We start from the raw sequence: 17,464 nt of genomic DNA on the forward strand, positions 1-17,464 counted from the left end.
GCAAGCCAGCCTCAGCAGCTGAGAGCAGCAGTAGTCTTGTGACCTCTGCATCTGCAGCCAAGCTATATCTCCTGGCTGAAGCACCAGCTACAAAGCCAGCGCTACAATTGTTTTAACTGTTTTCAATTATTGTTGTTGTTTACAGTTTTACTGAGGAAGGGAAGATGGCTCCACCCTAAAATTTAGCTTAGAAATATTCTTAATTAATAAATTCACAGATTTCCCCACTTGACCAACTGCTTCTCTCTCAGTGGCAGTTCTAGCGTGAGAAAGAGCAAACTTAACCAGAGGAAGTAAAGTAACTTCCTAAGAGCTGAATGGCTACATTCAGACCTAATATGCTGAAAAGGGTCCAGGATCATTCATCTTCTTTTCTACAAAGAAGCAGGAGAGGAAATCTGACTCTGTGGTTTGCAACAACTGCCATTTCCCGAATTCGGACCTAGGAAACTGCAGTTGGAAAGAAAGTGTATTGGGGTTCTGCCAGAGCTGTGCCCCATGCTAGCTGAGTCCTTGTCTCAAGTCAATACTCTCCACACCTGAGAAAAACAGTTGCAGCTAGAACAGAAAGGAGGGTGTGGAATCGCCCAAAGTGTGTAGGAGGATAAATGGTCATTCAAACATGCTTTGATAGCCTTGGGTGATGAGGGAGCAGGTGGGAGACTTTAGGAAGCAGATACAGGTTTTAGCAGCTGCCCAAGCAAGGAAGGAAGCAGAGAGCTCCAGAAAGCCCAAGGCGAGCGCACACAAGAAAAGGGAAAAACGGAACTCTAACCTAGGACTCCCTTTCCCCCCCAGTTAAGGAGGGCCTGTTTTGCCTTTTTCTTATCACTGTGTGCCCTCTAGTGGCTACTGGTGGGAGTGCACTAACCCAAAGCTCTCCTATAGCTAACAGATGGTTTAATTAGAGAACCTTTGCCTACTCTGTGTCACAGCAGAACCCCCTTTGTTTTTCCTCTTGCTGTATTATCAAAACCTGAGCATCACCACCTTGAGGGCATAAGAAAAGTTATCCCCATTGGGGCCCCAGCAGAGAAGAACTGCACTCTTAAAAATATGGAGGATTCGTAAAGTCATGCACACATAATAAAGGGAGTTTGGGACAAGCTAACACGACCTTGTTGAAGAACACACACCTGGGATATTGATCTGAAATATTCTGAGAGGTACTGGGTGCTTGAGGGTCTTCCTGAATCACTTTCTCCATGTCTACCAATCTGTTCTCCAAGCCTTCAGCAGGTAATTTTTTTCTGTCACTCTTTAACTGAGGCTGGCAATAAGAAGCAATATAAACATCAAAACATGGAACCATTTTAGCAATGATGGTCTCAACTTTACACTGTATTTGCAAAAATATAGAAACAAAATCTGTCTTGAATTTGAAATGTCTTTACTACTAAAGAAAGTCTGGCCCTTTTCTTAACTTACTACTGCAGGGAGAGTTCTGGAAGGTCCATGTTTCTGCAGTTCTGATTTCTCAGTTCCAGCTGCTGCTGCTGCTTCATTTCCTAGAGATGGTGTTTCTTTCCTTCCAACTGCCCTTCCTATGTTAGGTTTCGGTCTCTGGAATCTGCCTCTGAGAAAAGGTGTTGGCGGAACAGTGCTCTGTTTGCTGGAGGGGAGACCCAAAGCAGCACATATGGCAGTTAAAATCATTCTCATCAGATACATCACTACTGATACACACATGTAACAAAACTACATCCATAGGTTAAATAATTTATCCCATGTTTCACAGATTAATGGTAACTAGTGCACTTCTACAAGTGCAATAAAACCTGCATTTGGTACTTCCACAAGGCTGAGGGAGAGACTGACCATCATTGCCCTTCCCAACATATGCCTTTTGTAGCTGTCAAATTTTGACACAGTTCATAGTGGAAAAGTGGCACGTAAGTAAACTCAATCAACCAATCGAAATAATTTTCTTTTCAGTTCATCAGTAAATTTAATTATGTGGTGTTATCTTGCTTTCATCTTCAGTAATCACACATTCATTGCTTTCCCATGGATTCCCTAGTTAAATTCAGCTTAGATGCAGAGAACCATGTTCCATGCCTACACTGCTGCAGCACCTTGTTCCACCTCTGAACAGTTACTCCTGAAGATCAGGAAATCCCCAGAAATGGTACTGCAGTGATCAGTTAGAGGGAATAAACCAATCCGTGGCAAGGCTGCTTGTGTGTCCCTGGCCCCAAAGCGAGACAGATAACCCTGTTCTGGCAATAGCTCCATCACACAAGGATGGAAAACAAGGTTTAATTTTGGATATTGTTATTGCATCTCATTTACAGTTAAGGAAAATCCATTATCTCCAACATCTATCAACATATCAAATGAATAGATATTTTTCAACCTATGTTTCAAATCAGCAGACCTGTAAAGGGGGGAAAGTGGATTTCCAACTGATAAAGCTATTTAAAAGCTGATAGATCCTTACCCAACTGTAATCTTTTCTTGGATATCTGGGGATGATAAAACTTCACTTGGATCACTACTTTTGAAGTCAGAATGGCTTGGGGGAGACAAGTCGGTCTCATTTGTTGCAGCTGCTTCTTGAGTATCTGCAGAGTTCCCCTCTGACAAAAGTGACGGTGGCAGGATTACGCATGCTATAGTTTCCTAAAATATATTATCAGAATGTTCAATACCTGGTGCAAAATGCATGCAGTTCAATTATAAAGTTCAAGGAAAAACACACACACAAATCAGGCAGGGAATCCAAGTACAACACAAGACTACCAACAGCTTGTTCTATTATAACATACAAGGTAATATTTTTCAGTTCTTGTACAGGGAAGTAATGCAACATCAGCAAGGGGGAAAGTGGCATTAAACCAGCTGAACTGTTCTACTAACTCTCAGTCATTTTAAGAATCTGATATTCACTTAAGCTTTGTAAACAGTCCATGCAGTTTACTACAAGCCTGTCCCTATGTGACTTTAAAAAACAACAACAACCCCAAATTAAGAAAGTCATCTTAATGTCTTTGGACATGGACATCCTTCTCAAAGAAATCCTTCATGATTGAGTTTCAAGAATGATTTGCCATACAATGCCAGGAACTCCTGGGTTTTTTTAAGGAAAAAATAATGCCACTGTGCTCCTGAAATTAAACTGCAAGTATCTCATATATGGCCTAAGGTCAACAAGTGATCTCATAGGAAACAACATGCAAAGTGACTGCCAATACACCATTTGTCCCACACAGGGCATTCTACAAATCACAGTATTAAGTGTAATTTAATGTTTAATGTTTTATTATGAGAGCGAATTCATAGGTACTTTCAGGAGCAAACGATACAGCAACCTGAAGCTATTAAATTATCAAGAACAAAGTACCAGAATTAAAAATAAGCCTTACACCCAGATTAGAGGACTTGCTGCCTTCACTCCTGGTATTTTCTCTAGAGTCAGTCTTATGTTCATTTGTAAGCATTTCTTTTTCTGCTTGCATTAATTCCTCTGTTTCTGCCGCCTTTTCTGTGTTCTCCTTTAGACTTTTCAAAGATGGCTCTACTTCGGCAGAATTTTCTTTTTCTTCTTGTACAAAACTGGAATCGCTGTTGGATAAAGAAAAGCCAACAGGACTTCTATAACTTCTAAGTAAGCAAGAAAGGGTGTGTGATTTTGTTTTCCTTTTTAAAATCTCAGGAGCAACGATAAAACCAATCAACACAGTGTTGCCCAATACAACACCACAACCCACATGAATATGTGCTTACTTACACTCTTTGCACATGTTTCAATTACTAAGGACAGTTCCCATAATTATCACGCAGGCAACAGATGTTCTCACTCATACCCCAATAAATAATGTTGATGCCTGCTTGTGGGGGGGAGAGGGAGAGGGTGATGGCAATCAGAGGGAAGAGGGACTCTCAGATCCTCATGAAGGAACAAAATTGACAAGTGAGCAAGGGAGGCACAGGTAGGTGGGCAGGAGGGGAAAGCGCAGAGCACCCCACACACGATGGCTCTGGCGGCCAGGAAGAAGAAAGCCAAGAAGGGTGAGTGGGTGGAGGCAGCGAGACACTTGCAGCAGTCATGCAAGCTGTTTTTCACTGCTCTCCAGCTCTCTGCCACTCTTTTCACACCATTTTGGCGCTATTTTTTATTTTGTGGCAACGCACGTAAACACGGTTGAACCCGAGTGGAATGTGCATTGGGGGCGGGGGGAGTGCCTGCACAATGTATTTGCCACAAACATATACACATGTCAGTATGCATTCTTTTCCATTAAGAAGATGGCATTGTGCCCCTTATTCTTTACCTTCAAAATAATAAACCTTACCTGGTAGCAAGATCCTTCACGTCCTCCACTTTATCACTTGACGGAAACACATTTTTAAATTCATGGCTCTCACATTCGAAGAGTGCCTTTACAGGAGATTGGATTGTGTGTGCTAAAAGCACTTTCTCAGCACTGGCAACAGCTTTGTCTTCTAAGACATCACTGTGGGGAATGTCAGCTTCATAACTAGCTGCCTCCTAGGAAACAAATTAAACTTCTCTGAAACATCCAACGTGTAAGAGTTCATAAAGAAAATAATCTGAAGACATTCAGCTAGTGTATACTTAGACGAGAACACAATGTTCTTTTAAGCCTTTAGCCTGCATTAACGTAAGAAATTAATACCAATATAAAAGGAAATAACAGTTAAAAATAATAGTTACCAAAAAAAAGGTTACACTGGTACTGGGGGTGTCAAAATTGCTAATGTACTAGACTGCTTTGGTATGATAAAGAAGTAAGTTTTCACGCTGCTTAGGATTCTTCTATGCATGAAGTCAATGCAATTCAAAAGTGTGCTGCCCTTTCTTACTAATACAGTTAGCACAACAAAACATATGTTTTGAATTATTGAGGATTACATCTGGAAAAAAGAAGGCAAGCTTTAACTTGGGTACCAAAACCAATATGTGCACATGTTATTTTCTGGACCGGATTACATCTTATTTAAGCAAAATAATGCTGTGCTCTCGAATGTTTTCAAATATAGGTCCCAGTCCCAAAAACATAAGAAAGTTTTGTACATTGTCTGCTAAAGTAGGGATAGAATGCCCTGTGCACCTACAGTGTACATCTTCTACATCAGCAGGAAGCCCATTTTCCAGAATTCTGAATTAAAGATCTAGTATGTATGTATAGTAAGCCTGCAACTTCCTCACATGTAATTTGTGCGCATTCAGCTTTATGCATGTGGCTAAAAAAAATTAAAGGGGGCAGAAAGGGTGTGGGGTTCCAGGAAAAATATAATATGGAAAGATTTTGAGTACTTAGATGTGATCTTACCATCTATATTAAGAAAATGAGTGCTCTGACACCTTTTAGACTAACTGGTTTACAAGAAACATAAATGTTTACTGGCTGGAATCTAATTCATCCAAAATGTCAAGTGCTCACATAATGTTTTATGTACAGTAGCAAGCGGGCTGTGGGACTTACTGTGGTAACAGTTAGGAGTTCATGGCTGTTATATTCAGCTTGTATCCGAATCTTCTCAGATGATTCAATGGCCGCATCAGTTGCCTTTTCTTCTTCTGCCTCCGTGTTTCTTGCTGGCTCTTCTGGCTTTCTAGCAACCCTTCCTAAATTTGGCTTGGGCCTCTGTATTCGTCCCCTTGCTAATGGCGCAGGTTTCAAGACAACCTGCTTGCTGCTTTCTTGTGATTTCTTACTAGTCCTGAAAGAACAATGATTTCAGGGAGGAAAAGAATTAGGGGGTATTAAACATTGCAAAGATCCTTCATTTCATAATGTAATTGAACCTGGTTGTTATTTGAACCAATTACAGGTGCCACTTCGAATTTTAGAAGCTTGTCACCATGGAGGATCAACTCTCCCCCTATGAATAAGCCAAAGGTATATCATCACCATAATCATCATCATCATCAACAACAACAGTATATAAACAGGCATAGTTGTATAATAAAAACAGGAGTGGTGTACCAGCTGTGGCTTTATCCAGAGAAAGCAGACATTGCCTCTGTAATACACACCTTTCTTACCTCCAAGTTGGATTGCTGTAATGCGCTCTACACTAGTCTGCCCTTAAAGACTGTCTGGAAACTTCAGGTGGTACAGAAAGCAGTAGTAAGAAAAGTTATGAGAACTAAGTGTTCCAATAATCTCACACCTATTCTGCGCCAACTACAGTGGCTGCCTATTAATTTCTAGGCCCAATCCAAGGTGCTGGCTTTGGTCTTTAAAGTATGACATGGTTTGAGACCAGCTTATCTGAATCTGCTTAATTCTCTGATACTGTTTTTAACTTCTGCTGCTACTATGTTTTACTCGTATTGTGTTTCGTAGAACAATTTTAGTTTGTAATATGTTGTGAGCAACCTGCTGTGGGGTAACTCTAACGGTCAGCCTATAAATTATAGAATAAACTTGAATAAACATACTTACAGAGATTCAGTATCTAAAACTTGGCAATCTTTTTCTGCAGTCTCCTCTGCGATGATACCGAGTGCATCATGCTGGTCATTGTTCTGAGGAATAGGCATAAAAATAAGGGGAGTATACATTTTTAAAATAATAGTAGTTAATGGTAGTTAATAACGTGGCAGAAAGCTACTATAGAAAACAACCAACATAATCCTTTACATGGAGTTAAAAATCACTAATTAATAAATAATAATAATAATAATAATAATAATAATAATAATAGTAATAGAGGGTTATTTTCCTAATTTCCCAAATTGCAGGAGCAGGGTAAGGGGAGAATTAAATCTAACATAGAGAATACCTTTCCTACTGTTTCATTAGCCTCTGGCTTTTCAGGCTTGTCCCGGAGAGGTGCTTCTTTTCTGCTGGACACTTTCAATATATTAGGTTTAGGTTTCTGCCGACGGCCTCTCACTACAGGACCTTTTTGAGTGTCTCTGGAAACACACAGAGAGAAAAAATTATAATCCCAACACTCTTTAGGCAAAACCTGCAAATAACTTATAAGAACAATTATTTATACTCTCCAAAACAGAGACGGAAAACCTGCGGCCCTCCAGATTTTGTAGGGCTACAACTCCCATCGGCGCCAGTCAGCAAAGCCAATGCTCAGGGATGATGGGAGCTATAGTCCAACAACATCGGGAATGGGACCAGATTCCCCATCCCTTCCCTAAAATGTCCCAGTGATTTCAAATGCAAAAAATCCAAAAAGAAATTGTGAAAAGTTCTGTTTTTAGTTTCCACTCATTACAACAGTTATGCCTAATGCTCTGTTATGGTTAAAGTTTGGTACTATTTGACTCATCTCTAAAAAGGATAGATTTGGTTCAGTATCAAAGCAAGACTTTGCTCCACAATGTCACCTCTTCTTCTATCCCAAAGAAACACAGATCAGTGTAAACTGCTTAACTCCAAGTAGTTCTTACAATGTCTGATTAGGAGATGACATTCTGTAGGCACCATTAGGAGCTGCTTCCTTCACCACACCTGAATATAGTAAGTGGTGAAGTGATGCACACTGTAAGCCATACTTTTCAGTCTTTCTACTTTACATATACTTACTGGGATTCACTTGCCACATCATTGCTTGCTCTGTCTGTCTGCTCTATGGTAGGTCCAGTTATGTTAGCAGTCGTATCTTGCACAGAACTCTAAACGAAAGAGACATAAAGAACTTAGATAAGAGTTATTATCATTATGCTGTCTATTATTGTGCTTTGTATTATGTTTTTATTATTATTGTAATGGTTCTAGGGGTTGCTCGTGCGTAAATCGGCGCCACACCTGTCTGGGTTGCCTGAATGAAACCTTTCTGTCCAGACAGCCACTCGCCCGTGGCTGTCTCAATCGCTGGCAGAATCCGTCAGTGGGCGTTTCTTGAACTTCTTCCAGCAAAGAAGCTCTTTGACGCCTAGTCTCCGCCTACTCTCCCTGCGCGGAAGCCTTCTGCGCAGGGAGGGTGTGGGCAGCGGAGGACCCGTGCTCTCCCCGCTGGTCCCCGGCGAGGAGTCATGGAGCCACCTCGCCAATTCCCCCATCTGCCCCCCTTCTCCACTGGTGCTATGCTGATTTCCTTCCCCAGAAGATGTGCTGCTTCTCTCCCTCCCGGGACGCTCTCCGGAATCCCTCTGGAGCCCTCCCTCTCCCTCTGGCTCCGATGGCAGTTCCCTGACAATTATGTTCCATAAAATGTGTCCTTAATGCTGTCCATCACCCTGGGATCTTTTGATAAAATGCAGTATACAAATTGAAAAAACAACAACAGGGGTGTGTGCAACAATGCAGCCAATCTCCTGAGCCCTCTGAATAACAGGATTGGGTTGTGAAATTAAAATAGCTTCCATGTGCACAGAAGAGACAATAAAAGCTTGTATTAATTTAAAATTATTTAGTCCCATACCTTTTCTGCAGCAACAAGAACCTCTGAAAGAGAAATCTTGCCCTCAGATGTGTCATTAACTGGAAGTTCTTTTTCTTCTGATGGTTCTGATGCAAGTCTCTGTAGCTGTCCTTTCACTGTGGGCTTTTCAATAGCTGCTCTATCCGTTTCCCTGAAGTTAAATTGAATATATTTATATTTTCCAAGAGACACAAATCTAGTCCATAACCAACTGTCTCAGTTAACATAATTTATTATGGGATGTAGAAGTGGTGGTGCCATCTGTTATATTTTCCTGCCAGTCACTTCCTGCTGAAGCCCCCTGTGTCTCAAAAGCCACTTCTGAGTGTAACAGGAGTTTCCAGAAAGGCATGCAATACAGCCTAGAAATTTTCTGCAGGATGGAAAAATTGGTAAAAATCTAAGACTTGCCACTCAAACAATACTCATACATTTGGATTAAAACTATGAATTTCAATCTTGCACAACAGAGGATCTACTACTATAAACATTAAGAAACAGAAATAGGAACATACAAAGAGCCCTGCTGGATTAGACAAGGCACATCTACTCTCACATCTTGTTGTCACAGGGGTCAACCAAATGTCTATGGGAAACCTCCAAGCAAGACCTGAGCACAACTGCACTCTTGTCACTTGTGAATTCCAGCAACAGGTATTCAGAGGATTTTAGGTATTCACAAGGTCTATAAAGTCTCTGTGACAAAGCCTTTGTGATCTTGTTAGTTCACCGACCAAAAGGAACATTATATTCCAATGCCACACCTTTGTAGGAAGGTGAATAGGTTCCATTCCTATGTGCTTACCTGGAAGTAAGCCCCACTGAACTCAAAAAGACTTACTTCTGAATCTACATACATAGGATTGCACTCTAGAAAAGCATATATGGAATTAAAAAGACAGATTCCTTTAGGCAAATAGACCTCACACCCATCATATATTTTCCACCTCTTTTGTGTTATTTTATTCACTTCAAATGGTAGTGAGTTTTCTTTTCTAAAATCTCCAGACCAACTTTACCAAGCCCATGTAATAAATTAAAAGCAAGGCTGAGAACCAGGAATAGGAGTTATGAGATCATAGACATGACCCTCCTTCCTACTTTATCCATAGAGAGATCACCTGAACTCCAAACTTGTTTGAAAGCCTCCTCCACCCCCAAATCAGGTTATAGGATTAGTTTCATTGTATGTGGGGAAATGGGAATCACATCCAATTATTTTACTCACATAAGCTCATCAGTACAACTTGGAAAGGCTGTATTTTCATCTGGTTGATCTAAGTCTGCTACATCATTCTGCAAGGAAATCAGAACAGTTAGTATGATCTTATGGTCCTGGCTTCTTTAATGATTAAGGGAGAGGCTATGCCCGGGAGCAAGAACCTCTACCCACTAAGCTGACTTCTCTACAAAACAGAAGTGAACACTGATGAGAATTTCATGAGTGTGTCATGGTTGAAGGTGGGGGAACTCCACATATTGTTCTCTCACTCTCTGGGGGGAAATTGAACCAAAGTAGAATTTCAGTCAGCTCCCAAGTACACCACCTTCAGCTCCTTGGAAGATAAAGGTGGTATATAAATGTAATATATAAATACATAAATACAGTAATAGTGATGATGATGATAATGTGTCAGAAGCTTTTACAGCTTGTGCATACGAAGCAAAAATCTTTGCAGACTGCTGTGCATCTCCCCCACTGAACAAATAGCAGGCACTCTCCGGATGGACATGAATGTTTTCCCCATGTGGGTTGATGACTGCTTAATCCTTTCCTCCTCACCTAAGTCATCTCTTAGAATTGCCTCCTCTCCCAGGCTGCTTTTCTCCCCAAGGGAAACAGGTTCTAGTTTATTTGTTTTTCCTCAAGGGAAAAAGGCATTTGAGACGAAGGCAATTTTAAGTGGGCAAATAACTGGGAAGAAGAAGAAGGCTGAAACAGTTCCTCACCCAGCTGGTCCTCCACTCATTCTGAGTTGTTTTACCCGAAAGAACAAATCCAGAACAAAGAAATGGGAAACGATCAGTGAGCTCCCAGAATATCTGGTATGAGTCCTTGTCCAAATAAGCTATCAGAGGTGATAACACCCCCTTATCTGGTAGCAGGCCTGCAAATGCAGGTGCCGTGTCTTCAATGCACTACCTCCCCCACCCTGTTCTGTACGTAATAGCCCATATCCAAAAGCAATATCCGTATGCAGGAATCTATGCCGAATCAGAACAGAAACCTTAAGTGTGGCATTCAGTGCCTTCTTGTGGGTTTTATTTTTATGAGTTGTTTCTTTGAAATAGGAAGTAGGCTAGAAACGCATGTAAATATTGTTTACCTTCGCTGCACTGTTTTCTTCAACACCTTTATTTGTTTTGAGAGACATCTGAGACTCTGAAGGCTGCCCAACATGGTGCTCAGAACTCGCATCTGAATCATCTGCTTCTCCAGAATCAATGTCTAGGAATTCATTACCTTTCTGAATACTGGAAAAGTAAGAAGAATATGAAGAAAGCATTAATGATTTTCCTACTCTACCCCATAGGCTCATGGCAGATTCTTGTCTCTTACTTTTGTCTTTCAACAGCTGTGCTAACTGAGATAGAGGCTTGCTCAAAGTGATTGATAAGCGAAAAGAGGACTGCACTGTAACGTCCTATCAAAGAACCCCCTCCAATACTCAAACTTTGTATCTGAAGGCAAAATTCAGCATTGTACAAGCACACTTCTGCTCACACAACAGGCCTTCCAATTCTCTTCCCCCTGCAACCTTTCAGAGCAGATGTGGGGCTGCATGGGGCAGGGGACTACAGGTGGGGGGAAAGAAGATGAAGCCACATTGTTCAAGCAGAATACCGCTGCTCACACACAAATAGCAAGTAAAAAGAAGTTCACAGCACTCTGCAGTTATTCAATATTTGCCTATGAGATTCTATAGAGGTGTGCTATCTTTCTCCCAGCCCAAAGAGAAAGCAAGTTATGACATTTGTTTTGAATGCTCCTATGCACTCTCCAAACAAAAAAAATGTTTGTTTCTGTATATAAAAGACTCAATAGCTCCATATAAAGAAAATTAAGGCAGATTTGTCAGCCACATCTGAGTGGCAAATGAAATGGGCTCTATGTAACACAGCAATGCAGGGAACCTTTAGGAGACTTTTGGAAAGGAAGTAATAAAGATGTTATATTTATACTTTGTATCAAGGCTTGTTCATATAATTCTGCAAAGATAATATATCTTATTACCCAGATAAAGTTGAACCAAGGTCTCCCTCTGTCTCTTCATCCACCTGTGGGTCTTCTTCAACAGATGGAAGAGTTTTGGCAGGCGTTTCTTCATCAGGGACTTCCAGTTCCTCACCAATTTCTTCTGTGCCATTTATCTCCACATTAGATGGTAGATTTTTTCCTGACAATGTATTGTTGAACATTATATGTCCACTGAAGCAATTACCACTCAAACACACTTAAAAGACAGAGCCTCTGGTTGCTTCCACATTAACTTTTTTCTTTGAAATTACTATCCAGATGGCAATTTTCAAAAGCACTACATTTCAGTATTTTCTGTGTTTCATTCCCATTTTCTCAAATTGATCTTTGGTCATTTCCTCTCCATCCACCCCAAAGTAAATTTCAGTTACACCACTGGTCTATTTGCTATGGGCAGGCAGGATGATTTTGAATAACTAATATACTTTTAATTAAAGCTTCTTCCTACCAGATCCAGTTAATTCTATTGCACTCTATTCAGTGGATCTGATGAAGAGCATTTAATTTACTGGTTTCCTTTACTGGAAGGACTCTAGTGTGAAAGAAGTGCAACTTCCTAAAGTGATCTGTGATTTCCCACTGTCACAAAGCATTAATCATGTATTTAAGTTAACAGGAAGGAAAAATAAAATTACACAATGTCCTCCCTAACCCAGCCATTCTAATGCCAGTCAGTATATGGAGTTAAGCTGAATCTTTCATTATTTCTTATAATTATTAATATGGCACTTTAACTATGGCAACAGTTTCTGAAAATACTTAATGGAATAAATGACATAAAAATTAATGAAAAATAAATTAACAAAATAACTTCAAGTGGATATATTCTTGTGACTATGGCAACAATTCATCATAAACCATTATAAAACTCGCTTTTCATAATTGACCCTGAAATAAAGAACAATGCTGTGCAATTGCACAGCCTACAAATCTTTGGGAATACAACACATATTGTATCCAACTACTTGCAGATGCACATCAAGCCATTTTGTTACATACAGGTTTTAAAGTAGTCTCAAATTCAATATGAAAATCATCTCTATTTATGCTGTACACTTGTCATTAAGATGAAGTAAATGAGCTTCAGTTGAGTGAATTTGGTTATGTTACTAAGGCTGTTTTATCTTGCAATAAATAGTTTAGCGTCTGGAATAAGATTAGCAAAATCAGCACACATGCACACTGTGACATAGTAGCAACAATTTATAGATTCTTACTTTTCTTTCTAGTTTTTTCTCCCTCAGCCACTTCTGCAGAAATAGTTCTTTCGTCAGGAAGATTCTCTGCCTCCTGTTCAGAATCCTTTTTCTTCCTTTTTCTCTTCTTTTTTACCATCACTGATTCAGTAACTGTCTGCCCGTCTGCCTGTTCCAAAATGCTAGGAGATTCTTCGTTCTCTTTTTCGGCTGTGCCAGCGTCCACTTCCATTTCTGCATCAGAAATTCTGGCATTCTGTGGGTCATCCTGACCATGGTTTGCTTGTCCATTGACAACTTTAGCTATCAAAGTATACAATGTAAATATACCTACAGCAAGACAATTCTCAACAAGGAAGCTAAAAAAAAATACCAAAAGCTTTTTTTCAAAATCCCAAGAACAAAAATAGAATTCTACTTTCTCCATATAAGATTATTCAACTTATTCTGCTTTCCCTTTCATCAGTCCTCCTTCCCTCCACTGTACCCCACCCCCAAAGACAGTTTTAGCTGTGAGAAAAAGTCTTAATTCCACACACACGCCAATATTATATGAAAATAAGAGAAATGCAACATAGCAGAACAGGACTTCTCCTTCCCTGCAGCAAATCTATGCAACCAACCAAATCTGTCCCAGAGCATGAGGTCTATACGGAGAAGGAGAAGCCAAAGTTTTTTTCTGCCGGCAGATGGGCACCATTGGATATCACCCAATGTGACTATGCATGTGACATATTCCAATCAAAACTATTCAAGATGGTAATATTAAATTTAAATAAAAACCCAAGGATAAGACAGAACAAGCCCTAGACCTGTAAAACAGTGAAAGAAATCAAAACAAAACTAATTCTAGCATTGAAAAAAGCAACAATCAAACATGCATTATGTGAAATGCCTGTAAGGCAAAGTGTTTTTGCAGCCTTCATTACCAATCAAGCCTTTGGAAAGGCTTTCTAGAGTGCAGTACTGTCTACACCAGGGGTTGGCAAACTAAGGCCCGGGGGCCAGATGAGGCCCAATTGCCTTCAGGATCCGGCCCACGGACTGTCCGTGGATCAGCATGGGGATTCTGTTCATTTGGGCTGTGCCATTTTTTTTCTGTGCCATTCCATTTCCCACACACACCACTGCGGCACCTCCTCCCCCCCTCCTCCTGGCTTCTCCCTGCCCTGCCTAGAGGAGGAAGGGGGCTGGGCTGAGCTGACTGCCATGTTAAGCAGCCCCTCTCCGAAGCCAGCCCTTTCGTGCCGCTCATCTTCCCTCCACCGTCGCCGCCCTGGTGCTCCTGTGGGCCAGAGAATGGAGCCAATGAGCTCCCTCTGCCTTTCCACGAGAAGCAGCGGTGGCGGTGGCAGTGGTGGCGGCAGCAGCAGCCCAGTGCTGCTTCTCCAGCCCGCCACAAGGTCTGAGGGACAGTGGACCGGCCCACGGCTAAAAAATTTAGCCAACCCCTGGTCTACACTGACAAATCTAACATTGCACACAGAAGGAATGCAAAACAGTGGCTCCATCAGATCTTAGAAGTGAAATTTAATAACAAATAGGATATAGTTTTACTCCTTAATACATTTAAGTACTCAGAAATACCTTTTCGCTTTTTCTTGAGTGTTTTTTTCTCATTGGGATTTTTTTCTTTTTGATGCTGACATTTAGCATCCTTATCCTTTTTTCTCTTTTCATTTTCCAGGACCTTCTCAAGGAGTTTTGTAAAGAAATCAAAGTCAAATGGCGTTTTTTCTTCTGTAAAAAAGGGGAGATGATTATTTTATGTACAAACATTCCAGCTAAAAATAATAATTTTGTCTTGAGCTTCTGTTGTCCTGAAAGGATTTGTCACTGAAGTTCATGCAACTAAAAATTAGTATTTTAAAATACATGTAGTCCTGATGCTACTTAATAGCACGAGAAAACATAATATTTACTGAATATCAAGAACCATTAAACGAGATCTAACAGAGCGATGAAACAAGACCCTTTACTCAAAATGTTTATCTATTGTAAAAAGGTACAGTTATGGAATTTTAGTTTAGTTTTGCTAGTGTACACACACCATTTCCCCCAAATGAAAAAAATGATTAAACATGTGGTAATACTTACTGAATGCTTTATCTATTCGCCATCCATTGGCCTTTTCTTCACGTTTAAATTTATTCTGAAAACAGAAAGTAATGCTATATAAGCCATTTTCAGATCATCAGCTGATACAGAAGCAAACTCAATTGAAATGATCTGTGCAAATGTTTAACAGAACAGCATAAAATGATAGATCCACAACCAGATGATCACTTCTCAATTGATTTTGGGGGGTTTTCAGTGCTTACCTTAATCTCTGTTCTTGCTCTGTGAGGAAAAAGCTGACTAATCATCGAGAAGTCAGTTCCTACCATACTTATAGCTAAGAAGAACATGTCTGTTTCTGTAAGAGAGAAAAAAACAGTTTAGCCATTTTTTACTAAGCAATTTTGGTATATCAGTTTTAATCTCATGATCAATAAATGCACACATTCAGCTAAATACCAAAGCATCTCCCTTTAGCTGCATATTTTGAAATGGATAATATTTCATGCTAACATTAGCTACTGTATTGTAGGCACATTTTAATAAGGGTTGCATAGCTTTACAATTCGGTGAAACACAGTTCTGTTTTTCAGGTGTTCTCATTGAAAAGGATTTTAAGCTATTCACTCCAAATGTGCAGAACTAAGTTATATCTCTCCAGGACCACAAATGGAGCCTAAAAAAGTGAGCTACTAACACTAATCTTCCTCTGGCAGCAATGAATAATTAGTTTAAAGCACACCGATAAACACTGTCAATTAGCATCCAGCTATTTTTAACTCTGTACAGTACAGTAGATCTAGAGTAGGGGTAACTAACCTGGGGCCCTCCAGTTGTTGTTGGGCTACAACTCCCAACATCCCTCACTAATGGTTATGCTGGCTGGGGCTAATGGGAGCTACAGTCCAACAATGTATATGGGCACACAACAATGTATATAGAAACAGAACATGAGAATTACTTGAAATTATATGGATACAGGAGTATACATAATCATTTGATCGCTACTGCCAGATTTGCACAGAAAGTCAAAGGCACTGTAACTCTTTGCAGCAGTAAATGCCACTAAGACTTACTCTTGCAATTAACTTGCATGCATGCACACACACACCATGGATTGTAAAAAAATACAAATTATGTTACATGATGTAACTGTCAGTTTGCATTTCTTAATGCAGAAGTATTGATCTGATGTGCAGAGATCTTTCCTACTCTAATTAATTCAAGAGGGTTCTGGAAGCTTCTCTGCGTGAAAGAAACAAGCAGAAGGTTCATGATGTTTGGGTTATTCCTTCAAAGAAGCTGAGTACAGCTGGCTTAAACTGGTCCTGTTATCTCTTTCAGTCAAGGTCATGCTGACTATAAAAATAAGGCCAGAAGGAGCCTGGGTTTCACTTTTCTCTTTCTAACTCTTTTCCTTCTGTACATAGTATGCTTAGTGTTAAGGTTTAGACTTACTATAAGTTACTGTAAGTTTAAGTTAAGTCTGCCGCAACTAGATTTCTTATGGACAGTGCCAATCATGAATGTATTGGATTTGTGACTATTATGCTCATTTGCCTTCAGTAGCAGTAAAGCTCTGCTGGGTGAAATACAATTGCCTCTGGTCTTTTTTTTTTTGTCTTTTTTAATCCTGCAATGTGTTTAGATTGTTACTCTGCCAACTAGACATTGGAATCTACACTGGATCAGTATTGAGTAAGATTTCATGACAGTAACTCCATTATTTTGCAGTGACTGAAGTCCAGGATAGAAATAAGATAAGGATGCATGCAGCTCTTGCCATTCACACTAGCTTTGTCCACCTCAATCCATACAAGCCAAGATACTTAAAAGAGTGCAGGTCTTCAAAGCCAGGGACGCGGGTGGCGCTGTGGTCTAAATCACTGAGCCTCTTGGGCTAGCTGATCAGAAGGTCAGCGGTTCAAATCCCCGTGACGGGGTAAGCTCCCGTCGCTCGGTCCCAGCTCCTGCCAACCTAGCAAATTGAAAGCACACTAGTGCAAGCAGATAAATAGGTACTGCTGCGGCGGGAAGGTAAACGACGTTTCCATGCACTCTGGTTTCCATCACAGTGTTCCATTGCACTGGAAGTGGTTTAGTCATACTGGCCACATGACCTGGAAAGCTGTCTGTGGACAAACGCTGGCTCCCTCAGCCTGAAAGCGAGATGAGCGCCACAACCCCATAGTCACCTTTGACTCGACTTAACTGTCCAGGGGTCCTTCAAAGCCAAATGCAAAGAACATCACTGAGCTGCACCTACCTTTTTCTGACCATGGCTTGGTATAATAGCTTCTCCTGAAACTTGAGTAGGTTGTTGTGGATCCACGCTCAAAGATGGGATCATTATCTTCTACCACACATTGCCCTTTTGTCCTTAAAACTTCCACAGTTAAGCTAAATGTGAAATTGAGAGATATTAGAATACAAAAGAAATGTTGCAAGAAAACTGTCTTAATAAATAGTGAAGACCAATTGATTCCCACCTCAAATTTACTAAAATTTCTGCTCTTACTAGCAAACACTTTAATGAACAGTTTACAGTTTTTCAGTGAACTCTGGTATGGCCTTAAGTTATCATTCCATACCA

The 17,464-nt window shown here is 40.3% G+C and overlaps 1 protein-coding gene across 3 annotated transcripts in view; it reads right to left on the reverse strand.

Moving 5' to 3' along the window:
- The window catches only part of BDP1 (BDP1 general transcription factor IIIB subunit), a 51,897-nt gene that overhangs the window by 25,660 nt on the left and 8,773 nt on the right, over nt 1-17,464 (reverse strand). For all 3 annotated transcript variants that reach the window (XM_083577309.1, XM_083577308.1, XM_083577307.1), the window contains exons 6-23: nt 17,138-17,271; nt 15,135-15,229; nt 14,911-14,965; nt 14,401-14,553; nt 12,835-13,116; nt 11,594-11,756; nt 10,686-10,833; nt 9,587-9,654; nt 8,359-8,509; nt 7,521-7,609; nt 6,757-6,892; nt 6,417-6,499; nt 5,451-5,688; nt 4,296-4,492; nt 3,366-3,564; nt 2,441-2,622; nt 1,429-1,612; nt 1,137-1,270 (exon numbers count right to left, since the gene is read on the reverse strand). In XM_083577309.1, coding sequence (XP_083433435.1) covers nt 1,137-1,270; nt 1,429-1,612; nt 2,441-2,622; nt 3,366-3,564; nt 4,296-4,492; nt 5,451-5,688; nt 6,417-6,499; nt 6,757-6,892; nt 7,521-7,609; nt 8,359-8,509; nt 9,587-9,654; nt 10,686-10,833; nt 11,594-11,756; nt 12,835-13,116; nt 14,401-14,553; nt 14,911-14,965; nt 15,135-15,229; nt 17,138-17,271 — 2,691 coding nt within the window. The remainder of the gene's footprint in view (nt 1-1,136; nt 1,271-1,428; nt 1,613-2,440; nt 2,623-3,365; nt 3,565-4,295; nt 4,493-5,450; nt 5,689-6,416; nt 6,500-6,756; nt 6,893-7,520; nt 7,610-8,358; nt 8,510-9,586; nt 9,655-10,685; nt 10,834-11,593; nt 11,757-12,834; nt 13,117-14,400; nt 14,554-14,910; nt 14,966-15,134; nt 15,230-17,137; nt 17,272-17,464) is intronic.

The sequence above is a fragment of the Podarcis filfolensis genome, assembly GCF_964270895.1.
Source record: "Podarcis filfolensis genome assembly, chromosome: 11".
Classification (NCBI taxonomy): domain Eukaryota; kingdom Metazoa; phylum Chordata; class Lepidosauria; order Squamata; family Lacertidae; genus Podarcis; species Podarcis filfolensis.